The 27,167-nt window shown below is 36.8% G+C and overlaps 1 protein-coding gene across 1 annotated transcript; it reads right to left on the bottom strand.

The window, feature by feature from the left end:
• On the bottom strand, nucleotides 1-22,335 carry LOC149081171 (uncharacterized). Its single transcript, XM_089237953.1, has 5 exons — nucleotides 22,169-22,335; nucleotides 14,074-14,138; nucleotides 10,050-10,182; nucleotides 9,855-9,951; nucleotides 1-6,170 (listed from the first exon to the last, which is right to left on the bottom strand). The coding sequence occupies exons 2-5, from the start codon at nucleotides 14,103-14,105 to the stop codon at nucleotides 205-207; spliced, it is 6,228 nt and encodes a 2,075-aa protein (XP_089094079.1). The 5' UTR covers nucleotides 14,106-14,138; nucleotides 22,169-22,335; the 3' UTR covers nucleotides 1-204.
• Nucleotides 22,336-27,167: the final 4,832 nt, after the last annotated feature.

The raw sequence follows: 27,167 nt of genomic DNA, 5'->3' as shown, positions 1-27,167 counted from the left end.
CAGAGTGTACTCATGTATATTCATACATAGATATGTTTATATATATGTATATAACATACATTTCTACATACATCTTCTTTTTAACAAACTGAATATACACAATTCAAATATTATCACAGGCGAACAGCTTTGTTATTCGTTTTTCAATCGCGTGCAGTGTCATGGATGATGGTGGGTAGGAGGGGACAAATGCGCAAACAAACCTTACGGAAATGGTAAAGCATGAACAATATTTCTGAATGGAGCTGTTGGATTTGGAGGTTTAGGAATTAGTCGATTGTCTGAATTCGGTGCTGAGGGCTGACTGCAGCTGGTGATGGAAGAGTGGCAATGATTTAGCACAGAGGATACAGGACTTGGAACTGCAGCTGCAGGATGCGGAGGATAAAGAGATGAAGCACATGACTGATGAGGAGTAGAGAGAATTGCGGTCGACATGTTTGGATGTAGTTCTTGGTGACTCTGAGGCACAGCTGTAGGCGATTGAAACTTTACGGATGAGCTGCTACTGCTGCTATTAATAGGATTGCCCATATCTGGCAGAATGTTACTCAAGTTGAAATTTCGTATGGGGTGATGACTGGTATTAGGAAATGTACGAGTCATTTTAGGATTTGTAGTGCATGGGGAGGACAAAGGTAATGAAGGAGGTGGCATAGGCAGGGGTGCTTCTGAATAGACGGGAGCTTGAAAATTCAAGTTGAGAACACTTTCATTCTGTTGATGCAAGGCAGGATTGAATGTATGGTGCATCACACTCCCAAGCATAGAATCGGGCAATTTAGCTTGCTGGTTACTTGAATCTATGCTCACAGAAATTATAGGCTGAGTATTATGCTTTGAGTAAGAATTAGGAACATGAGATATATTTGATTTGCCGCAAGACAAATCAGGCACAGTGAACAAGTTAAAGTTAATACTACTAGCATTTGCACTGAAATTCAAAGTCTTGTTACTGCTTCCATCAAGCAGCTGAACTGTACTGTGCTTTGATTTCTTTGCCTTTCCTTTGGAATTTGTAGTAGCAACAGACCTCTGCTGCTGAATACTGCTTGCCATCTGTCCATTTCCACTTTGCTTAGGCCTTGATGTTGCATACGTTGTTTCCTGAGACAAATTCATGATGGACGGTTTATTCCCAGCAATTGCTTCATGACTGCAATTAGTGGGTTCGTGGTATATGTTGCCGCCATAGGTGCTTTGTGAGCTGCTCTGCACCATATGAGCTCTTTGGTCAGGAATTATACTTTTTCCAGGATGAAGCGAACGAATGGGTGGTAGTATTGGAAATGATGTTGATGGCAATTTTTCGGTTATTTCACCATTACCTACAGGTGGTTGATCTCTGTAATGGCAATAACTTTGCTTTGGAACTTGCTGAGCATAACTACTATTCACAAAGATAGACTGGAAAGAGGAACCATTATCAGAGGTTCTCATAATATCCAAACCTGTTTTTCCACTTTGCAGAAAATTGCAACTGTTATACAAACTTCCCGGAGCTTCTACATTCAAACATAAATTAGAATGTGATTTTGAAATCGGATCAGAATTTTGCGAACCACAAATGTTATTTTGTACACTTGGAGGAATATTAAAGTTTGGATTTTGGGATAGGATACTGTCTTGTCCATGTGGATGTTGATTGTTTTGATATTCAACCATGGGTTCAACATGGACATTAGATGATATGCGAACATTAGTCACAGATGGAGGTGGAGGAAACGTAGCTGGAAAACTTGGGAAAGATGTCACTGGTGGAAGAGATAATGAAGAAACAGACTGTACACCCAAGTCTGGATTTGAAACTGAAGCAAAACAATTGGTCTTGCTCAAATTTTGTGATACTCCAATAGAGTTTGGTACTTTTTTCCCACTCGTAAAGCTGGGTCCATTTGTCTTTTGCCTGGCTTTGTCTTGACTGTGAATAAGCCTTTCTGCTGAGTAAGAGAGAGCAGCTTTTGGAATTCTATTGCAGTTTGAGGATTGAGGGTGCAGAGCTTCAAAGCATGAGGCTGCAGTAGATACACAGATTGAGCTACTTATTTGGGGAGCCAATGATTCTGTCATTCCACTGAAATTGCTATTCGAAATGAGTGACAGTGCAGAGTATTTGTTAGCTGTTGATGTTGGAAAAGAACTGCTGTTAGTACTTGTTGAAATCGGAATACTTGGGATTAAAACAGAGCTGCTGATAGTGTCCACGTTACTTGTGTTAGCACTAGCAGAGGTTTCTTTCAGCAATGAACAAAGAGAGTGGCTCAGTGAATCTGCATTTCCTGATGATGGCACAATGTGAGTTTTATTGGCTGGATGCATAGTACTGCTTGAACTCAAAAAATTAGGATCAAAGAACTGAACATTTCTACCGCTGAAGTCATTTGAAAGTAAAGTGGATGTATTGGGTATCAAGTGCTGAGAAACAATACTGCTTGGAAATGAACTCACGAGGGCGCTCACAGGTTGAGACACACTCAATGGCTCCTGATTTCTAAGTGCAGAAATAGTTTGCGTGACAATGGTATGAGGTGCAGTAGATGCTAGGGATTTATGCTGAGGATCAATCTGAAACATTGAGCGTGAAGTCACTTTACTATTGGCTGTTTGTGCAGTAGAAACACTTGGTTTTGTCAATGTAGTAAAATCATCACTAGCACAAGACTTTCCATTGATTTGAATGTTTCCTTGTGGTAACAGACTATCTGGGCTATTTTTGTTATTGCACGACGCAGAATAAGATGGGTTCACTTCACTTCTAGCATCACTATATATACTGTTGAACAAATTGTTAACAGAATGGAAAATGGCTGTACTGGAAGTTAAGTTATTTGTATTGGGTAAAGAGTTGCACAACTGTGTGTTGTTTTTATCTGATGAAGATATTTGTTTAGCACAGTTATCTAAAGTAGTGGAATTCAAATTGATACTGATCCTAGAATGCTGAGGTAATGTTTCTGGTCTGGTCAGCAATGAAATGGTGTTTTGAGATAGCACATCTTCATTAGGATTAATTCGAACATTTGTCAAGTTCTGTACAGGTTTCATGCTGCACAGAGAATTGATTGTATGGTTTTGCCATGTCACTGGAACTACAGGTGCTTTATTTTCATCTACAGACTTTATTTTCTTGCACTGATTTCCATCAGATGTATCAGTGCTCCTTTTATTCAAATTTGGTGGGGTTGCTGAAGTTGTCTGACAAGAGTTATCTTTGACCTGTTTTGACGGTGGTTCTTCTAAAAAATTTTTGCCATTGTCTCTCAATTCCGGCATGGCAGCAGAAAAAGATGGATCAGTACTTGAGAAATTTCCAACTGAGCATTCTTCTGTTTCTGACACATACATGTTACTGCTATTAGCAACAGAATTCTGTGAGCTCTGGTCTTTTGATCTATGAAAATCATGATTTCGGGAGGTCGATGGGGGAATAATTAAAGAATTTGAGAAAATATCTGAAGTAGTAAAAGCTATGGCTGCATCATACTGATCACTGTAATCGACTTGTGTTTGCATTTGATCATCACTTGAAAGCTCTATATTATTAAATGCATCATGTCCAAATATTGATTCAGCAGCTTTAGCCAGTATGTCTGATGTAGAACATATTGACACATTTTTAGGAAGTAACTCATTATGGATAGACCTCTCACTTGCGATCAATGCAGAATTTAAGGCATCTAAAGCTGAATTTGAAAAATTTGTTGTTTCATTCACAGACAAAGTTGGGTGTGTTGTATTAGATGAAGCTTTAGCTCTTTTCATTGTCCTTGGTCTTCCTTTATTTCCATTCTCACTCACTGTGTTTTCATTGTCTTTGTAACTTTTGGTTGCTTCATTATCATGAGAAACATGAATTGAAAGATTATTGAACATATTGCTAGAATTCTTTGTGGTTTTGCCAAGAGATGGCTGCAACGGCACAACAGTGATTTCTATTTCTTTAGCACACATAATTTTGGTACTTCTATCTACACTTTCACTTTCTGAGTTTGACGGTTTTTCATTTTGGGTTAAAACTGTTTCAACACACACTGGTAATCTGCTTCCGTTTAGCTGTTCATTACCATTGTTTGCTTCATTATTTTTAGTGCAGAGGACAACAGCACTTGATTTGGCAAGGTTACTTGCATCAGCTTTACTACTCCCTCTGTCATTTGAATGAGTACATGTGTCTCTTCCAATTGACATTTCTTTATTTGGGCCACCTGTATTTGAACTTGATATTGATTTTTCATATACATTATTTGCTGGATTGGTCAAAGAAACTTTTGAATCATTGAGACATTTTTCATCAATATTTGCATGACTAGATATGGATAATTCACCACTTGAAACAGAATCAGATTTCTTAACATTGCAGAACACAGCCGAACCAGCAGTTTGACAAGATATTTGAGGCAATGAAGATGAGCTTGATACCCTAACAGGGAATATACTAGAGGTAGCTGCTTCCTCAGAATCAGTGATCATCTGATTATTTGATGTATCTAAATGGTGTACAGAAAAAGATGTTGATACACTGGATGACACCACACTGTTTGCATCAATATTTTTCAATGCTAACTGGTTTGACAGAGTAACAGGTGTTGAAATTTTTCCTTCGAGAGACTTAGGTGTTACATCTACAAGTTGCAAAGTTTTTGAATTAGAGCTTAGGGTGGTCATATGATGAACAGTTGGTGAAGAATTTGAAATGCAATTTTTCTGTTTTGCAGTTTGCTTAGGTGATGAGTTTGTTGGGTTTGAGGAAGCTGTAACCACATTACAAGATGCTGTCACAATTTTATTACCATTACTAATAGAAAGGTTGCTACCATTGGAACTGTTCTGTTTGTGCAATACTGGAGATTTCAGAGCTAATTTACGCTTGCTAGCCAATGATATTATTTCATTAGCTGAAAGCACTTGCAAAGGCAAAGGGGTTCTTTTCTTCGTTTCACTTGAAATCAACGATATTGAACTTAAAGAAGCATCTTGGTTACATTTAATACTCATGCTTTCAGTGAGCAAGATATTTTCACTGGATAATGATTCAGTTGCACTGAGCAATGACACTGATTCAAGCAAACTTGATTTTTCATTTTCTGGTACTGCTGTGGAAATAAGTGGACAATTTGTCTTCACATTGGAAACAACAGCTGTTCTGTTTCTTTCCGTTGATTTCGAATTTCCTGTTTTTTCTTGCTCAGTTGAATCAGCAATAAAGCGGTTCTTTTTTAAAGATTCTGCACAAATGTATAAAGAAGGAAGCACTGATGTTTCTGAAGAAATTGAAATCTTGTCAGTTTCAGTGTTGTTGAGAGTAGTAGACTTTGAAACTGCATCATTCGGGCTGCAACTTTGTGCACATGAAACAGGCACAGAGTTTTGTTCAGGAACTACAATCGTTCTGCTTCCAGCCAAATTTATTTCTGGCTGCACGATAACACTGTTCGCAGCATTATCTGTTGCAACAGTCAAAGTTTGCAGAGGCACATTTTGAGGCACGATAACTGGCCACATGCCATCAAGGCAAGGGCTAATAACAGGGATGTTTGAAGGAACAAATGAGGGCTGAACAAAGCTTGTACCTGTAGGTAAAATAATAATCTGCATACCCTTACTGTATACATTGCCAAAAGATGAACCAATTGTGCTTGACATAACAGGTAGGGAAGGTAATGCAGATGTAACACCCCCACCAGAACTGGAAGGCACAGAATTTTCCTTCCTCATACTTAGAACTGAAGGTTTTACCAGAGCAGCAGTTGATTGTACTGAAGTGGAACTACAAACTGTATATGATACACTGCATAGAATTTGAGGTGATGACGATGAAAGAGATGGTGATGATGGTGTGATCAATGATGCTGTAGTAAGTTTATCTGTTGAAGCATTACAAGGAGCAGCTGTAGCCACTGAGACAGCATTTTTCACAGATACTGTGGAATCAGAAGCAATTTTAAGAGTCTTATCCACTGAAGTTGGACTTTGGGTGCTGAATGTCACTGTTGATGAGAATTTTTGTAGAAGAACATTCCCAAGATCCTCTGAGAATTTATTACTGTACTTCTGATTTTTTTTAGGGAGTGAGTTCAAGCTGATGTTGGCCTGTTTCAAAAGCTTTGCATAAGCAGCATTTTGCTCTTGAAGCTGCTTTATGTTTCTTTTCAATGAATTAATTTCTTCCGCTAAAATAAATTAAAATTTTTTTATTAGAAATAGCATAAAGTTTAGATGATTGATCATTCTAACTAGAGCACATATGTTAATACGTTTTTTTAATGATTAACATATCCCTATCATTCTCACTGATATCTCACAAACGCATTTCTTTTGGTCTGTAAGAAAATAATTTGTTTATCTTGTAATTTTCTTCACTTTCTGCTGCACTTATTATTTAAACATCTTCATAGTTGAGTGCAGCCATCTAGCTTTATTATTACACAAATAAATAAATACTACTACATAATAAATTTTTAATTTTTTTTATAGCAAGTACAGGGTTCTTCCATGCATGGTGTACTTGTTGCACTTCCAATTGGGGGGGAATATAATGCATTTTGCCGAAAACACTGCTTTTGACATGAATACATCTTTTAAATCACCTGATGATACTGGGAACATTTGCAAAAAGCTTGCATGACAAAATTTTTCAAACACTCATACCTCCAAAAAGTAATCAACACACGGCAAAAGCAATGGCATCATCAGATGCATATTGCAAAAGCGCATCAATGGTTTCAATATTTTTTCCTGTCTGGGCACCAGGTTCACCGCTGATTCATATAACAAATTGCTTTATGCTATATCTGAAGCAGTTCACATCGAAAATATATTACATTGGTATCATTTGTTAGAAAATTAGTTCCAAAGACAAAGCCAATAATAATGACATAATTATGTAAATGATTAATTCTATTCCACTATTCAAGACAAAAAACGTATTCACGTCAAAACCTTGCAGCCATGTCTATGACACAGCCTACCCAATTTTTTTCTTTTATTAAAACATTGTTTGAAGACAAATATTTAAAGTACTAAAGGACCTGCCATGTTTCACACCCCTAGGTGCCACAACATGTTAGACTCAGGCTGTCTTAAGAACATCATGGACCCCCGGACCAAGTGGTCTTTCTCAGGCCCTACCTGGTAAATTCTAGAAAATTTCAACCAGATCTCATTTTTGTGAAAAACTTCAATTGAGGCGCGAGTAGGCTCATGGGTTAAGACGCGGCACTAGTTAGATCGTTCGAATATTTGTATAATTAAGTCATTTTTAATGAAAATTTTCCCTAAGGGTGGCTCGGTCTTCAGGTAAAAAGTTATACCCGACTTTCATACTGAAGAAAGAAAATTTGTAATTCATAGTACTTTTTTTAAACCAAATAGTTCAGCAAATCCTTCATGCTTTGTAAAAATTTAACAGGCGATAAAGCATCAATAAGACATTTTCTGTGATCGATAACACTGGACAACAATGAAATTGCATTCGACATGAAAATATACAATTCCAAATAGTTTTGACCTGCTGAACATGAATATCACCCTGAAAAGTTTTATTGGCTATTGTTTTTAAGATATTACCTTGTCAAAAATTAAAACAAGCTTTATGAGTGCTGTTGTATGGCAAAAAAGTGATGATAGTATGAAACGTTACCAGAGAAAAGGCAAACATTGAGCGTGATCACTGTTACTCCTTATGTCCAGTACAAGCATAATGCAGAACGAAGTAGCATGCCAGATATCGATATAAATGACTTCAATATTGTCCTATTTACATTTCGATGTATTTTTTGTTGTGTTTCAATGTAATTGTGTTGTGTTTTATGTATATTATTATTATGTTCATATATATTGGCGAAGTTTCAATACAACTGTGTTGTTTTTTCTGTGTATATAAATTTTTTTTTTCACTATGTTGCATTATTACTTATGTTGAGCTTCTAATTCATTGCATTTTGTTATTATACAGGGTACGCCAATTTAAATCAGCTTGATTTTTTAAACAAAAATCATTGATTTAAATCCCAATATTTAAATTTTGTTTTTTCTTTACATAAATTCAATGATATTGAAGTAAATGTAACCTGGTATAGTTTGCATGTTACTGATATGTGATAAAGTTTGTGATTAAAAGTAGTATAGATCTTTTTTGGGGTAAATTAGACTTGAACTTAATCCCTAGATACACTTCAGAAAGAAAGTTGCTCTATTTCTAGATTTTATGCATGGAAAACATTGAAGAAAAATATAGGGAGATAAACTTAGCTAACCTGCATTATATTCAATTCATTGCTATGTCGCACTAGGGTTCCAATGATTAAAAAACAGAGGAATTATTTTTTTGTATAAAGCCTTGAATTCTATGCCCTGATTGTTGATTGAAAGTAATTAATGTTGTACCCACATATCACTGGGCTTTCAACTTTACTTTTCATATTAAAATTTTGTGTTTGTTTTTACCAAAATTCATTAAATCTTTGAAAGAATTAAAATATGTAAACTATGTCCCTCGAGGTCACAAAAGTGTTATATATGTTTTTATATTGTATAGATATTGTGTATGTGTACATATTTTGTATTTGTGTAAATTAAAAAAAAATTATTAAGCAACATCATGCAAGTTGGAAACACATCCATTCACTGCGCAAGAAACAATCTTGCCAATATAGAATCTGTTTTATTTAGTTGATGCTGAATGGCCCTTTGGTTGTACATTGAGTGAATTGACATGTCTGCACCACATGTGGGATATTGAGTTGCCACCACTCATTCACTTTAATTTGGGGGAGTTCATGAATTAAAAAATACTTTCTCTACAAAAAAATGTTAATTCATGAAGTTAATTTGGGCACAATGACTTTCCATGTTACGTAAACACAGATTTTTGGTGTTTGTATTTTTTGCTTATAGTTCGTTTGTTTGTTTGATGCTTAATTAAATTTGAGCAATTAGGAGAAAAAAGCAGTTAGGTGATATGAAAATATGCATTCTTAGTAATTAACAAGATTTGTTTTAATTAATAAGAAGTCAGTTAATTTATAATCAAAAAAGTACGATTTAAATTTAAAAAAATCTGATTTCAATTTTTTCATACCCTGTTACTATATGTATGCAAAATGTGCAATTTCAGAAAAAACCGTAGCCAACTCAGCTTTTTTATGGTCAAATTTGTGTTCAGCACACTGAATTAGAAAGAAATGCCTGTTTTTGTTTTTGTTTAGGATGCAGAAACTCTATCAGTATTTGTTGTTCAGTGTAATTTGTTATAAATTAGATTACACAGAAATTCAAGTCAAATTTCACGCATTATTTACTGACTTAATGAATAACAAATGCACTCAGATTTTAATTTTTCACTTCATAAGAGGTTTTTAATATAAATTGTGAAAAAGTAAGATTTATAAATAGATATAGCACAGTGAAAATACCAATGCATGAAATTTTGAAACTTTTTATAATTTTATAAAATAAAATTCTTAATTGTGACAAGCAATTCCTTACAGACTATTCTTTAGGAAAGCATTTTTTACACTGATTGATTTTTAATTAAATTTTATAATGTATAATAGACTTTTTTGGTCAACCCCGTATATCTTTGTCATGCCTCAGTCATGATGCAGGCCATGATATTCTGATGATAGATGTTTCACTAATTAATTTAGCGAGCAAGTCCCTCATGATGTCAGATTTTCAGTTTTTGCTGAATGAATGTAAATTTTTCTCATGTTCAGCATATTTTGTTGCTCTTGTTGTTGCTTTTTTAGACAGGTTTTAATACAACACTTGCATCTTGTACTACTTGAGATTATCTCTCATACAGTTAATGAGCTCATATTATGGGGACTCCCAAACTGTAAAGAAATAGTTACCTTGAACCTCAGAGCACTTGTCAGACAGAAGTTTATCTCTCTCAGTAACAATTTCTTTGATGTAACCAACAGCCTGCTCCAGAATGCTAATCTTGCTCTGCAATCATAACAATCAGAAAACAACTACATTCATAAAAGTATGAAATATCCAACATATACTTTTAATCTGACAGATCACAAATACCATCAGCTTACTTTTTTGTTACCGTTCTCTTCTGGGAGCAGCTCGGACAGCCTGTGAATCCAGTTATTGATTTTGCCTTTTCGCCTCCTTTCCACTTCATTATGTACCTGGCGCTTCCGAGGTGCTCGTTTTGGTTTAATTTTCCTGATCACAATAAAAGTTGCACACAAAAATAAAAATTAAAAAGTGATGATCTTAAAAGGCGATTCAGTTGAAAACAATCAAAAAATAAAAAAAATCATGACCTAATACACTGAATTTAAACACATAATTTATAAATGTTTGTGTTGAGGAATCAAATGAAGTAACAGTGGATTATGGAAGAAAATGTTTGGAGAGGGAGGGGAGGCGAGACACACCAATATGATTTCACATTCTAAAACAACTTAGTCTTGAGATACTGTTATATGGCGCTGTCCCTGCTGTAAAATAGTAGAGCATGCCTGCACAAAAACCAACTCCCATATTGCTTCTCATCTATGATGATCACACAAACCATTCTTTGTATTGCTCTTGTATGCTTTTTGTTCGACAAATTAATTAAATGTGGAGGGAGAAGTGTGTGTTATTTATGATCTAAATTCTCCTATGATATTAAGCATATTTGTTTGTGTAATAATACTACCGTTTTTAAATTGGAACCTTTTTGCCAAACTGAATGAGTTAAATAGAAATGTAGTGAAACATCTCCCTTGCAAACACTGGGGGGGGGGGGGGAAAGAAAAAAATTCATCTGTAAAAGATGAGTAACTATAAAAAAAATGTTCCTATAGAAGCTTCCAAAGTAATTCATATGTTGTAAAGTATTATTAGTTGTTATAAAATAAACACAATTACACAATTTTAATAAAATAAGATCAAGATTGCAGGTAAAACTAGCAAAAACTTTTGCACAAATATGCAATTAATTTACAATGGAACATGAAAAACAAAATGACCATAGTTTCTGGTAAATGATCCAAGGAAATGGATGATGTTAGGCCCGATATATTGATTTGTGTAAATTGGCTGCTATTTAGTATGTTAACTGTAACGAGCATCTTTTTTGAGTGTTTTAGAACAAGGAAATAGGTCACTGTAAAGAAAGAAAGATGAGCAGTAAGCTCTCTTTTTAATAATAAATTATGCCACATCATAAACTATGGGAACTCGGGCACATACTCTAATTTCTTATTTTAGATAATATCATAGCCACTGTAATGAAATAAAGAGGCGATTGCAAGTCTAGCTAGCTACCAGAGTAAGCTTCCATGATGAAAACTGGTGCCTAAATCTCTTGCAATTATCCTAGCTGTTCCCCCTCCCCCACCTACTTTAATCATAACCTGTGTTTTAAGCTTTCATGAACTTTTGTTTACAGTGCTTAGTGGTTACATCTTAGTCCTGATAGCAGTTTGCTTTGGTAAGTATAATTATTGCTTTGACTATGGATGGTAATTATTCTAATTATAACAGTTTTTTAAATACTGGTTGTTTCACTAGTGAAATGTTTAATATTTGCAGGGTGACTTGTGTGTGTGAGGACAGTATTTTATATTTGTTATGGGCACACACAGTTTATACAGATGACACCAACATATGGGAAAATTTTAGGCTCCAGGCCCTCTAAAAATTACATAGAAGATAAGATCAAATTGATTTAAGAGATTAACACCGAAACAGGTTTCTTCAACTAGGCAGATTTACACTGCAGACTTAAAAGAATAATTCCTTAAGCATTATTTATGTATTTATACTTTTTCCTATTTGTCCCTGATTATTTCGTTGGGTGAGATGGTAACATATGCTTCAAAAAGTGAAATACCAGGGCAATAGAGTATCCATCTCTTCAGGTGAGTACAACTTAGCATCCATTTTTCTCCATCACACAATGAGTTACAAAACAATTATCTTCGCATAAACAAATATTTAAAAACATATTTTTTCTCTATTGGTGTAATTTTTAGTAAAATACTATCTCACAAGTCCTTGAAATGAGCAAAGGATGAAATAATTTGCAGGACGTTACAGATTCATTCACACGGGGAACAGCTAATTTACATGTAATTATAGAAAGCGATTTTACAAAATACGGTACAAATAGATTTCTTGTATTGAGCTTAAAGTCCAACAATTCTCTCTATTCCGGCATCATTTTTAAACACATAAAATTTTCCTGAAATTCTACCGTAGTACCAGTCTGGCAGCACCACCACATGGAGGTCAACGAAGACCTTCTCGATCTTTCCACATGATTGGAGTGTTCATCTTCACATTTCTGGTTTGGCAACAAGAGATTACTGTCCCGAGGGATTCTTTAAAAAAAAATGTGTTACTGATATTTTTCGTAACAATATATTAATTCATAAAGGAGATAATACAAAAAATGTCCAAAATCTGTATCCAAGTCACCCCAGTTTAATGCATTTTGTTTGCGGGTTCAATTTTTGTAATTTTATTTGTGCACAGTAGTAGCACTTGAGTCAATCAATTTAGTTATTGTCCAGCTTGATAAAAAAATTTTCAGAGCAATGCCATAACTTTTTATATGCTGCAGCTTTGTATGGGCAGCATTTTAGTTTTATCCAAGAACAGATTGAAATAATTAACATTCACACTTTTTTCTGTAAGGGGCCGTTCAAGTATTACGTAAGAAAATTTTTAGCCATTTTTGACCCCCTCCCCTTGTCAGCAAAATTTTGCCATCAGTCCTGCCTCTCTGAATTCTAACGCATATTGGTGGGATCAGATACGTACTATGGAGGCATAGGTGGCTCATGCCCCCCCCCCCACAATCAAAAATTTATTTTTTAATGCAAAAAAATATTTTTTTTAATTGAAATTTCGAAAGAAAATACCTGTATGTTATTATAATCAATTTCTGTTAATTTCAATGTTATATGAAGCCTATGAGCCTTTTATCATTTTTCATTATCAAAATTTATCTTTAATAAATTTATTGCAACCCACCCTCTAAGCGATATTTCGATAAATCGCATAAAGCCATTTGGCCAGCAGACCAAATATGGCCCTGGGGTTATCTGATGCGGCCTGCCCTCCTCAAATCTAATTTTGTAAAAATGAACTAAGCGGCACATTTACAGATTGTTTGTGTCTCGTGGTACAATTCCACAACATTTAAGCAGCCCTTGGCACATTTTCAGATCACTTAAATGACCCGCGACACAGTTCCAGAACACTTAAGCGATCCGTGACATGTGACATAGTTTTAGAGCACTTAAATGGCCCCCAGTGAGGTTCTACATCACTCATGTTACCTGCGGCACATTCTCAGATTATTTAAGTGTGTTCCATGGCATATAATTATGGATCACTTGAGTGACACGTGGCACAGTTCTAGAGCACTTAAGCTGCCCAAACACATTTCCAGATCACTTGGATCAGCGAAAAATTTAGAGATCACTAAAGTGGCTCTGTAGGGCACTTATCAATAGTGGGGGGGGGATGTTACTTCACAAACTATTGAAAGGTTTTTCTTGTTTTTGGCTCACAGAGTAAGATGGCATTAAGAATATTTCATATTTTCATAATGGGTGGTTGATGATGTGCCAGACATTATCCAGACCCCCCCCCACCCGTCATCAAAAGTCAGCAAATCGGAAACCCCCCTCCCCCATTGATGATGACTTCAACAGTCCCTAATCATCAACCCTCATACAACTTTTCCACCCATACGTCTCTGAATATATAGTGTGACCAAGGAAAGATGGCTTCTGACCTTGTATGACCTTCTTGACAAAAAAGAGGGTAAATTCTTCTGTAGGAAGAATTGTGGGGGGAGACGACTCCAGCATCCAGCAGCAACCGTGAAGGATGTTTATTCTCTTTTGTCCTCCCATTTCTTCCTATATACTGAAAAGAATGAACCCTCTCTTTTCATCATAAAAGCCATGCAAGATCAGAGGCCATCTTTCTGTGATCACACTGTACACATGCAAAACATTTTTTTGGTTGTTTCGGATATGGGAGGATTTTCTTGTGAGAAATCATATCCATGGCCCATTAAAAAAAATGAAGCGGCGGAACGGAACTCACTCATTTTCAGGGTGCGATTCAGCAGATGACATGATATCATTCACTCAATCCATGACCAAACCATCCTGTGAAGATTAGAACATGACACAATTATTCAAATGTAAATATAACAAGAAAATAAATACATATAATTCATCTATGTATAAATTATTATTCAAACTTAAAAAGTTGAAATAAACACAATCTGCAACAGAATTTGGCAATCAAAAGTATTTGAAAAAATTATATCTGGGGCCATATCCTGTCATTTTTTTGAGATTATACGTGAGACAAAGTTGCGTGAAGAGAGTTGAATTAAATATGGGTAGGGATGAGTAAATTTTGCAACCAAAAAAAATTGAAATTTCATACAATTTTTTTTTCCAAATTGGTAATTTTGTATTTATTAGAAACAAAAAAAATTGAATAAAAAAATTTACATTTATTTATAGAAAACAACGCAAACTGCACACAAATAGTTTTTTCAAGGGTTATTACCAGACTATATAACTACATTGAATTCAATTAAGTATAATTTAACACTGCAGTCCTTTCTGTATTCTCTTCCTTTAGCTATCTTAGATTAACCCTTTAAGCAGCAATGATAAGACGTCTCGCTTCCATAAAAACTTCTAATTTTTAGCATTGACAAGCCCAGAAATTTTATAAAAATGGAAAACTTTTCCTTATACCCCTTAGTTTGCACTTGCTGAAAATTGGAAAAATCCTACTTCATTACAAAGACATGCCATTTTGAAGGGGGGAGGGGGGTGGGTTAGTGATTTTAATTGCAGTTTAAAGAGTTAGATTAAATGAAGTCATAAATGGGGGAAATTATGTTTTTTGCAGTTTTAAATACAAAATATATATAGTACAGTAGAATCTTTCAATAACGAACACTTATCAGACCATAAATTTCATCCGCTAATGGGATGGTACAATATACAGTGGAACCTTGTTTATACCAGGGTTGTAAAAAACCCAGCCCAGACGGGTTTTTCTAAAAAAACCCAGGTTTTTTGGGGAAAATTGAATTTATCATTTCCACAACCTCAACATATCAAATTTGAACATGTATGTACATCCTTTATGTGTACATCTCACATCATGCCTAAATATAAATTTTTGGTGAACGTTAAACTACGTATTTGATTAATGAAATTGACCATACAATAAGGGAATAATTGTTCACACACAAAAACACCCACTTCCACATAATTGTATCTGAACCTTGAGTTGCATGCAGAACTGTAGCAAGAAAATTATTTGTGGTAAAAACAAATGAATTTTGATAATGAAAATTCTTAGAAATTAGGATGGTACCTGAACTTTTTCTCTATAAATTTTTCAAACACTGCAGAAAATGTATTTAAAAGTGTCCTGATCCGTCAAAAATAAAACCTTCGGCTATGTGACCAGAACCATTAAGTTTTTGTTTTTTTTAATCGAACCCAAACTTTCGGGAGCTAAAATCACATGCCCCTCTTTCTCTTGAAAAATATCCCTGCTTCATTGAATTAAATTCTGAAATATTTTTAAAAGAGCAGTAATAAGTAAAAAATAAAATGATCTGATGAAGAGGAGGAGATAGCAGTCATTCCGAGGATTCATTACTCTCAAGGTGTTTTCCACTTGTATAAATTAGCCATTTTTGGGAACTTAAAACTACAGAATAATATGAATTATTATTAAATACAAATGTCAATAACATTGTATATTAATATCACTTTATACAAGACAACCTGCCATGTATAGCAACAGAATACCTTCATCAGGATGACGATTTTAACAGGCTAATTTTCGGGGGGTTGGGCTTATATTGTGAGCATTTTGAAAAATCAAGCTAAGACTTAATTTCTGGTTATAGATCTTATCTTCGGAAAAAACTATACTTTTTGTTCTGTTTCACTTGAAGGTGTTCATTACCAATGTTGAATTCAAGAATCTCACAAAGTTATTTTCTTTTCATTACTAGATAATGTTATTTTTGTCTCTTGATATTCCAGTTATGAAAGTCTGATGTACCTGTATAAAACTTATAAAAATGTAATGCAAACGTAAATATTTTTTGAATGAAAATTCAGTTTACATACATTGGTTTACTTCTTCACAGAGGCTTCAATTTATTTATACAAGGATTTGTGTGTGTGTGGAAAATTATTATAATACCCAGTGCTGCTCGGGTTTTCTTCAATGAGGTTTTTTGGATCATGTGATATCTCCCTCTTTCTTTGAGGGATATACAAACTGTGTCCACGTAAAACAACATGGCGACTTCCTTTTACGACTCATGAAATAAACAAATCTAGATTTAAAGAAACATGGAAATGAATATTTTTTTTCCTTTTTCAAGGGGCGCTAGGTATTTCGATCCCCCCCCCGAACTTCAAGTTATCCATCTACCTATATCAACTTCCAAAAATGCTTAGTTAAAGCTGTGGAATTTCTTTGATGTACAGGCCCATAATTAATTTTGAAACAACCTAAACTATATGAATTTATGCAGTTGAATATTAAAAGACAATACAGACACATTTTCATTTTGGAGCTCGAGAAGATGTAAATAAAAAGTTGAAATCAATGTTATCGCATGGATTTATCCAACTTAAAAGTAGGTCTGGCTAATTACTTCATATTCAATTTTCTGGGCTTCGTATCTCTAAGCGAACTCAATATTTCAAAAATTGAGATTTCACAACAATTTTTAAAATTATTGATGTGGCAGAAAACCACACTAAATTTCTGCATTTCTACAATAAAATCTGCAATTTCAATATTGATTTCTACGAGGATCATCCTTTGTCTGTCCCTCAAAGTGATGTTGAGGATGATTCTGGCGTCTATTCAAAAAACTCTCATTACTAGGAGGATTGAAAAAGTGGAAAACCATTATAAAGGCATAAACTATTATACATACACTGGCTGGTAGCATTAAAGAAGTGACAAACCATTGTAAAGGCATATACATGTCTGAAACGCATTGCTAGGGAACCATGGTAACCAAAGTAATTGTTCCAAAAAGTGATAGTTGAGGCCCAAAAACCATTGTTGCCCTACAGTTTTTTGCCTATTTGGGGCATTTGCCCTGCTCTGACGAGGAGGAGATAGCAGTCATTCTGAGGATTCACTACTCTGGAGGTGTTTTCCACTTGTCCAAATTAACCATTTTTGGGAACTTAAAACTACAGAATAACATGAACAGAACATAACAGAATTTCAAAGTAGCCTATCGTTCAAGTCGGGTTCCATTTGGTATATATGCAAAATTTGGCGACGATCAATCTAAAATTGTAGATTTGTACAGAGAACATACACACACACAGAGACAGAAAATCAATTATATACAGTCGAATCCCGATATAACGAACTCCAAGAGACCAGAGAAATAACTTCGTTATAACAAAATTTCGTTATAAAGGAATTCCAGGTTTTTGTATTGTTCCTATGTAAAATTATCTGGGGGATTAGAAAAAGTGTTCGTTAAAACGGGATTCAACTATATATAGATTATAAATAAGCAATAATTTCTTTGGATATGTTTATCACATATCAGGTATAATACATATATTACATATTTAGGTTCATGGATACATTATCTATTTGCGGTTTTTGGAACATTTTAATATGTGAATCTCGTACCTAAATGCTTACATAAAAAAAAGTAGTTAGAAGAATTATAAAAAAGTGTGTGATTCCAAGAAATTATTTATCACATTTTTCCTCCCAAAAAAATCTTTTAAAAATACTTCGAAATATACATATTCTAAACACTGCACTATGCAGCAATTTCTGGAATACATAAACTAACCTTAAAATAAAATTTTAACCTGAAACAACACATTTTCTTCGGAAACAAACAATTTTCCCCAAAAAACCCAGGTTTTTTAGCGTAAAAAACCCAGCCCGGGAGGAAAATGGGTATCTACCTGGGAAGCAAATTTGACAACCCTGGTTTATACAGCGTTCACATTTATACCACATTTGTCTTCTGTCGCAAATGGTTCCACTTCATTTTAATGCTAAAATGTATCACACTTATCAACAAACAAAACCAACAGTTCAGTTACTTAATAATTTAATAGACGATTTATCGTATTTACCAACATGCATTTCACGTGGATCAAACATAACCTTAGTTGAATGATACATTCTCGGTTTATGATAAAAAAATTAATAAATTAGAGTTTGCAAAAACATAAGAGTTTGATATCTGCTAACAGGAAGCAAAAATAGGGTTTAATAAATTATAGCCCTATTACACTGAACCAGGGATCAGAAAACTGCTCGCTAACAGGAGATGCCCATTGGGGAAGGGGGAAGTTTCACTGCATAATATTACATGAAATACTATAAATGCTGCTACACATGCTTTGGTATGCCTGATATGCACAGGTGTGCCTGTCAGATACATTGAAACATGTGTAGCAGCCTTAATGTATTTACAGTTTACGACATTTCGAAGATTACGTTACATAAATTGCTTTGAAAAATAGCCCTTCAATGTCTTCATACAAGTACAGTCAAACCCTACAGTAGTGCCAACCCAGCTTAGCGCCACAAATTTTCAGTGAAAAAATCTTTCATATGGTCATTATAATTTAGAAAACTCAATTGAGCACTAACTATTGTTTGGAAGTGTACAATTCATTTTCCAAGCATTTCTATGGCATTTCTTGGCCATCGCTTTGTTTTTTTCTCCCCAAAGGAGTTGAAGATTTCTTTTGATTCCACTGTTATCATCAACAGTTTAGAGCAAATGACTTAAGAAATAAAGAATGGTGTGGTCAATTGGGGGTCTAGAAAGCATATTGTTCATGAATACCTGGACATGTATAAGGGCCTTAAAGCTAAACAACCAACCTATTCAAAGAAACAGATCAAGTTTACTAGATCACGTGCGCAATGAGTGTAGCTACTGCAGTTTGCTCAACATTGCCAAGATAAGTTTTTCAACAGTGCATGGTTTTTACTCTTTAGTCATCACATTTTGGTGGTAGGGGAATCATCAGCCTCCATATAAGACTCCACCACCTCACACTTCACCATAAGACATCATCTCCCTCGATTCATGTCAAAAGCTGTTCTTTCTGGGAAATTTGTGATTATCACACCAATGCGAACTAAACACAATGCCGCCATTATTTTCTTTTGTTTATTTTGTTTTGGCACTTGTAAAATGCATCGCTAAATGCATGCAGAATATTTTATCATTAAAATACTTTTAAAGATAGGTGTATGTTTGAGGTATATATGTAAGGGTATCTGTTGACTTTTATACCACGAAATAGTTGAGTAATTGTACAATTTTACGAATTTTCTCAACTTCAAATTGAATGCATATAAAATAGGTAATTTTTGTCATGATTCAATACAACACCAGACTCGTTGCAATGCCAAAATTCTTTGTAATGGATGGTGGTGTTATAACAAGGTTTGACTGTGCTCTTTAATGGTTCAGGGAGCATTATGGTGCTGGTGAGCAATAACAGGTTTAAGGTCTGGACACACACATATCCTCACCGTGCCAGGACCGTAGCTCGGGCGTCAGTTGGCTGCGACTCTGCTCATCCTCCTTCAGACCACACCTTTCCGTGTCTTGCCCGTGCCGTTGCCATATGCTAGCTGTTAGCTTAATGAAGCTGTGTTGTCTGCTTCAAGATTTTAATGCAGCCAGTTTGGTGTAGTTAAAATTTTCAGTAAATTAGCAATTGAAATTTGGCTATAATAGCCTTAGAGTAAATTAATAATGATTAGCAATTATTCTAAATATTTCTGTAAATAATCTGTATATGTATTAAGTTTTTGTGTTTGTGTATATGTATTTTCTCAATAGGAATTTTTATTTTGGAATGATTTGGCCAGATTTTTTTTTTGTACGTGACAAACCTGCAAAAATGATAGGATCTTCACATGCAGGTGAAAATTTGCTCAGTTTGACTACATATATATGTTCTTGTTTATAGTTTGGAGAGAGGGGATCTTTTTTGGGGAGAGAGGAAAAGAGTCATATATAGAAATTTAAAAAATCTGCGGGGGACAGCGGTAGCCTACTCTCTTCCTCACGTACACACTTGTTTTTATTCAGCAGTCAATGATGGCTGGCCATCATAAATAAAATCACCTGTAGAGGGCAGATGGTGTCAAATTCCGATAACACCTAGGAGTGCATCTCAACTCAGTAGGAGCATATTGTAAGAAACAGCACATGTATTTCACTCTGTGTGTGTACGTGAAATCTTCTAAACCAAAAATTGGCTCCTCTACAGATGGCAAATGGAGATAAAATCAATAATAATTAAGGGTGTTTAATCTGTTGGGACTTGATTCAATGATAAAACATTGCCAGTGTTCAATAATAATTTAAAGCACTCATTGACAAAGTCCCAGTTGCTGAAACACCTATGTCGGATATTTAGCACAAGGGTGCTCAATGTTTTGGGAAGTGCAGGCCAAATTCTTGTTTCAGAAATATGTTGTGGGCTTCTTGAGTTATCTGGAAATGTGCCTAGAGCCTGCAAAATTATCTATAAAAATGCCACAACCACTTAAGTGATCTGTAAGTGTGCTGTGGGCCACTCGAGAGATCTGGAAATGTGCCGTCAACCACTCAATAGGCTAATCTGCAAATGAACCACGATCCATTTAAGTGAACTGGAGGTGTGCTGCTAGTTCCTCAAGTGATTTTGAAATATACTTGAGACCACTGCAGCATTTTTTTTTTGTCACAGGTCACATCAACTGATGCCGACACAGGTGTCGGGTATAGTGGAGATATGTATGTCTAGACCTTTAAGATGTTTTTCTGATACAAAGTCTTCAATTCAAATAGAACCAGTTTTTCGAAATGCAAACATTTTCCTGCAACTAATTAAAAAAATAAATTTATGAAAAGTAGCAAGTACCTCAGATTTTTCCGAAACTTGGCTAATTGAAGCTCAAATGATAGGAGGGTCATACTGCAATTTCAAATAATTTAAAGCACACGCAGAGAGAGAGAGAGTTTTGTAATGCACAGATTCTCATGTTATCAGGATGACCTAGTTTATGCAAGAAATATTGGCTTTTAAATAAATAATAAGACACGCTTCATTGCAATATGCAAAAAAAAGGGGGGGGGGTTAGAACTCTGAACCCCCCAAGCCAAGATTCTAGTGTTATTTTGTGTGGAAAAAACTGAGAAAATTACGCATATCCCTATGACACACTATGTAAATGCTGAGCGTAATTATGACACATTTTCGCTTTTAAAAAGCATAAATTATATAGACTTTGCATTTTGAAAAGTAGTATATGAAAATTATGTATCCCCAAACATGGGTAAGATAAGAGGATGGGGTTTCTTCAGAAAGATAAAAAGTAAACGTGACTCCTAGCCATTCATATTTCACGCACTGTGGTGCAGGACGTTGAAGTAGAGGTATTAGTATGCTTGTCCCCCCCCCCCCCACACACACACAGTGGGACAATAGATGGAGTGAGACAGCATTTTCTCAGCCCAATACGTCAAGGAATTAGACTTTTTCTGGATATTATGCCAAGGTGAACTCGGAAAGAAAAGTTACCCGGTTTCCGCCAGGAATTGTGAACCCAGGTTCTCTTGCGATCCGGGCAAGTGCACTACAAGAGAACCTAGGTTCAACTCTCGGTGAGTTCACATTGACATAATATAAAGAAAAAGTCCAATTCAGAAAAACTTCATCGAAAAAATTCGGAACAATATACACATCAATCACTTCAAGAAAACATTCCTAATAAGTAGCATCACACATGGGGCGGGGGAGGAGGGGACGTCTACTGATGAGTATCTCCCTGTCGGGGAATTCCGCAACTACTTTTTTAAATTGCAAAACTTTTAATCACATGCTTCCAATAGCTTGTGTACAAACTTCAGAGTCAACCTGAAAGCTGATTAAAGGTGTGATCGGAGAAGACAGATTTATTCTGTGTCCAGCTTTGCTTATCATTTCAAGTAACGGACCCATACACAAGATAAACGCTTATTTTGAAAAGGCGAAAAATCATTACAGTACAATTAGCGACGTCGTTGATTGTTTTTCAATCCACAAAGGTAAATAAATATCGATAAAAGCATAAAACAACATCGGCTGATACGTACGAAACGTCGGCGACGAGTCAGTTTCAAGCTGAGCTAATCTCGAGTCCATAATGTGCTCAGCAATAAATAACCACCGATCACTTATCCTTACAACAATATAATCGACCACAAAATTTAATTGCAGACGAATCCTTCGATCTCCGTCTCCATCACGTACGATTTCGCACTTCCCTCTAGTTTCGGTCCTCTCGCCATTATCGCTGCGTTGCCACAGGTGCCGAGTCACACTTTCAGCCAAAAATCTTTTTATAAAAAGCTGGAAAATTTTGTTGCTTACCTAGTGATCATAATTGAATATACCCATTGCACGGTTTTTAAATAGGGGGGGGGGGGCTTCACGGACCCCTTAAGATATGGGCAGGTGCGATGGGTGCAGCTACACCGGGCCGCTGAACTTTGTGAGCCGGTTTTTCCGAGGAGCAGGTCTTTCTACGCCGCGTGACCTTCTACTACTACTACTAGAACAACTGGACCTTCTCCATTTTGAGGTCAATTCAAACGTCTTCGTACGAAAAGACGTCTTTAACATCTTTTGCCAAAAAACTCGTTAAAGGGCCCTACACACGCTCAGTTATACCTGCGCAGTTATGCCTGTACAGGCCAACTATGTAGGCATAACTGAGCGTTTGTAGGGGACGTCAGTTGACCTGCACAGGCTACCTGAAGGGAATGGGTTTTCGATTAAATGGGTATAACTGAGCGTGTGTATGGGCCATCAGGCATAACTGAGCGTGTGTATGGGCCATCAGGTATAACTGAGCGTGTGTATGGGCCATCAGGTATAACTGAGCGTGTGTATGGGCCATCAGGTATAACTGCGCAGGTATTTTTTCCCGCTTTCTTATATTCGCCCTTCTTTCTTCCCTCTTCTTTTTTCACTGATAAAGCATGGTTCTTGGAGATTTTAGGGGCCCCGTGACATCAGATTATTTTAGTATTCTTTCACATGTACTTCCTTTAGAAATCAAGATTCCTAGAAATCAAGCAGGTGTTTATACGAGTTAGTTAATGTTTGCAATTGTTTGCAATTTCAAACGCAGGATTCCCACTACTTTCTTGACCGAAAACCAGCAAGCATCAATAGGACAAAAATCACTGTAATTTATTATTTTCTTTTACATTTCTTTTACATTTAATGAATCTCATTGAATTTGTTTTTTGGACACATCTTGTCAGATTGCAACGAATTTCAACTTTCAGCTCAAACATTGAAAGAAAAACATTCAGATGAAATTACGCTAGTTAAACGTAAGAAAACAATCGAAAAATTCTTTGAGAGAGATATACGATTGATAATATAATTATATCATTGAGTAATACTATTAATATACATACTATGCTTAATAATAAGTCAATTTCTAATTGAGTTGAATTAATCGTAAGAGGTCGCGTGAAAATGCAGTTTTCTTTCAAGGAAAAACACTACGTAAGTTACCATAAAAATCTTCAAGGCAAAAAAATTATTATTTTTTTAAATCGACGCTATCGCGAGAAAAAAAATGCTATCATACGATGCTGAAGGAGCATGTATCCCCTATCTGTATATTCAGAGGAGAAACGATGCTTGTTTTCGAAGATACAGTCGACGCTCGTTATGACAACTTCACGTTATAGCGATAAAGACTGGTAGGGTAAGTCCCAAATGTTTTATGTTTTACTTATATAACGACCGTCCCAATCAGGCCCGACCACAACCCCAAGTCTCCCCCTCGCTACGACTTTGCTCCAAATATAACTTCCATTCTCGATGGGACGAAGGGGTCGTTATATCGGGCGTCGATTGTAATACCAAAATTTCTCTTTTATTGCCTACACGTATTGTCATAATCACTGTAGATATGGATAGCATTCTTGATAAGCATGAGTAGGCAGTAGTGCCTTTTACTTAAGTCATGAAAATCGGTCATTATGAGAGGTTTTAGTAACATCAAAATACATTATTGTACTTATGGTGTAGATTCACCTAACATCTTCCGTTACAGCAGTCTTCCTCAAAGTGTGCATCGCGGCTCTTGGGCGTCACCCCCCTGCCCCTCCCCACCCCTATCCTGCCGCAGGGCACAGAGGCTATTCTCTTTGCCGAGCCGCCACTATAGTGAATTTTTTAACGTGGGAAAAAAGAATGATTGGAATCATCTCGGGCTCTGAAACCAGAATCCTGATCCCAATCCCATCTTTGTGGGGGTTGGGGGGAAATGGCTCGAATAATGGCAATATTCATTAGTAAAACCAGCCCCCGGGGATGCAGGACCCCAGATGGTGTGGAGATCTGTGACAGTAGGCTTTACCGATCAATTTACAGTTAAAATACATCTGGAATGTACAGCGCACATTCAAAGGGAGAAAAAAAAACACTTTAGCTCTGATGAAACAAGTACGAATTTCTGTGCGCAATATTAGTTTTTTTTTTGCCCAAGGCCCATATTTACAAAGGCTTCCTTGGTAAAATCGTCTGAGTTTTCGAAAACTGATGTTTTCCTCTCGTCCCCCCATCACCCCCTTGTGCCCATTCATAGCCTGGATAGTCCTACTTTGGGAAACACCGACTTCAACCCTCCACCAGAGTTCAGTTTAGTTTTCACGACTTGAGGTTTACAATGACGAGTGGTCTTCGAAATGGGCAGCGCGAATGTTTGGAAGAATTCATTGAAATGTATAGGAATGAGAAATGCTTGTGGCAGGTGGAAACTAAATATTACCATAACAAAATTAAGAAAGATGATAGTTATGAGAGATTGGTGTGGAAATAGATCCTCTAGCGAACAGAGACAGTGTTTTTAAAAAATAAACAGTTTGCGAAGCAATTTCCGAAAGGAATTGAAAAAAAGAAGCTTTGAGTAGGTATCTTGATCCATTCTGAGAAAATTATGCCAATCTTTTGGTGCAAATCTCAATTCCTGTAATAATTTAACGTGCGAATATTGTTGCCTTTTTTTTTAACCAATCTTTGTACCACGTTATCCGTTTTTTTTTTTTGTTTTTTTTTGAGTTAATAACTTTCAGTGCCGTAACCAATCCAACTACACCCAAAGCATCATCTGTGGAAATCATACTAGAAAATTCCGAACTTTATAGACAGTAAAGTTCCCCTCTTCTTCTTATCGGTCGTAGGTCCTCGGCTGTACCTCCACTACGATTCCAGGGCGAAATAACTGGATTCTAGACTCCCAAAAGGAAGAAAACAACACTTTATTTAATTTATTATCCAACACCTCCACGAAACCGTCCTGTCTCTTCGGTACAAACTTTTACACTATCCTTCTTTTCGAATGTCTCTCATCGTTCTCGTTCCTCTCTCTCGCGACTCCTGTTTCTCCTCGGCCTTTTTCCAACCTCTTTTCTCCTGAACCTTACACGTCCCATCATCGAAAAGCACATCCATCATTTTTAAATGATGATGATGCTTCAAGAGCGTAACTTGGTTTCTCACTGCTACTGTGACAGGGCGTCGGCATTATCTTGCGTATCACCCTTTCGGGTCCCCCAGGCCAACGCATGACGCTATCCGGTAGGCGAGTGTTGTACCGTGCAGTAGCAGCTACTTTGGCGGCGGCCATACCACCCTTGAATGGCAAATAACGGTTGTTCATCCAAGAGTTTATGGGGTGGTGGTCACCACCGGCACAAGAGAAGGATGACCTTTCCCTGCCCTGATTCCTGGGTACGCCGTTGTTGACGATTGAAGATCTGGCCGGTTGGCTTCTGGTTTTCTCGGTCTTCGACTGCCGGTTCGTAGCTCTGTTGATTCCTTTGGCAAATGGACACGAAAACAATCGCCAGTCCGATTGCTTGGACGTTTCCTGCCTAGCCGGGAACTGGTTCGTTGCCGATCTCCTCCTGTTGACAGAATGACCATCGTCGTATCGTTTCGAGTTCATCTCCTTGAGCTGCGAGGCCTTGCCCTCGGATGCGGACGCGTCCCGATTGGTCTTGCACTTGACGAGGGCGAGCGTCTTCTTCACCATGTTCCCGTTGACGTAGGGACAGCGCCTCGTACAGACATATGGTATCTTGGATCCTCGATTGACGACTGCCACGTCGACGACTTCTCCGTGTTCTGATATAAACTGCGACACTGACTCGGGTGTCATTCCCTCGGACGGCATGTTGCAGACTGGGGTCATTTTAGCGCATCTGGTCTCGCAAGCCGGTACGGGCACAATACAGCGCACTTTAGTGCCTCCTCCGTTGACTTGGAATTTGTTCGAGTTCCTGAGACAGTACCGGACGACCCTCCAGTCCTTGGTCAGAGTCTTGACCTTCCTGAAAGATGAGACCAACCTCAGGCTGATGTAGACCTCCTTGTTTCTCTGGATTTGTTTCAGCAGGAAGTTGTTCTTCATGATGTTGAAGTTGGTGAAGTAGCTCTCGACTTGGGATATGATCCTCTCTTCAAGTTCTTCGTTAGGTATGCAAAAATCGTTGTTATTGCCGTTGTTGGCCTTCTGTTTGCCATCGGCAGATGAAGTACACACACCGTCCCTACGGCTCGGCTCATTGATCGGACTTGGAACTGGTACATTTTCCAAGAGTGCGTCGTATGCCGTCGGACATATTAACATTTCATTTATCAAGCGACTCGACACTGCGCAAGTAATCGGCACGTACCCGTGTTTGCCGTCGCTGATCTTCATCATACATATTTTGAGAGGGGCTATCTCACTTTCGCCAAATGTGGACTTGATCCTTATTCTCCCCTCGCCTTCACTGTCGTCGATTTCAACCAAATCAGATCTAACGACTGAGATCTGGGTCCCAGAATCAACTACGCCTCTTATTGTCTTCTGACCACATTTCAAACTCACGGTCTGCGGTGTGTCAATGTCCGCACCAACACCAGCTGCCGGCACCGTGATATGTGCTGTCAGAACTGTGGTTTCTTCAATCGTGTCCCCCTCTTCTGTCTGGACAGAGTTCACCTGGGCCCGACTCAATGGCTCCTGCTGGCCTCTTGCAGAACAAAACCTTGCTATATGGCCTTCTGCTCCACACGCGTAAC

Source organism: Pholcus phalangioides, unplaced genomic scaffold (assembly GCF_987345545.1).
Source record: "Pholcus phalangioides strain wild (caught in Gottingen) unplaced genomic scaffold, Ppha-v1.0 ptg000010l_1, whole genome shotgun sequence".
NCBI lineage: Eukaryota > Metazoa > Arthropoda > Arachnida > Araneae > Pholcidae > Pholcus > Pholcus phalangioides.
The sequence above is the reverse complement of the archived record's forward strand: the minus strand, read 5'-3'. Positions and strand labels throughout refer to the sequence as shown.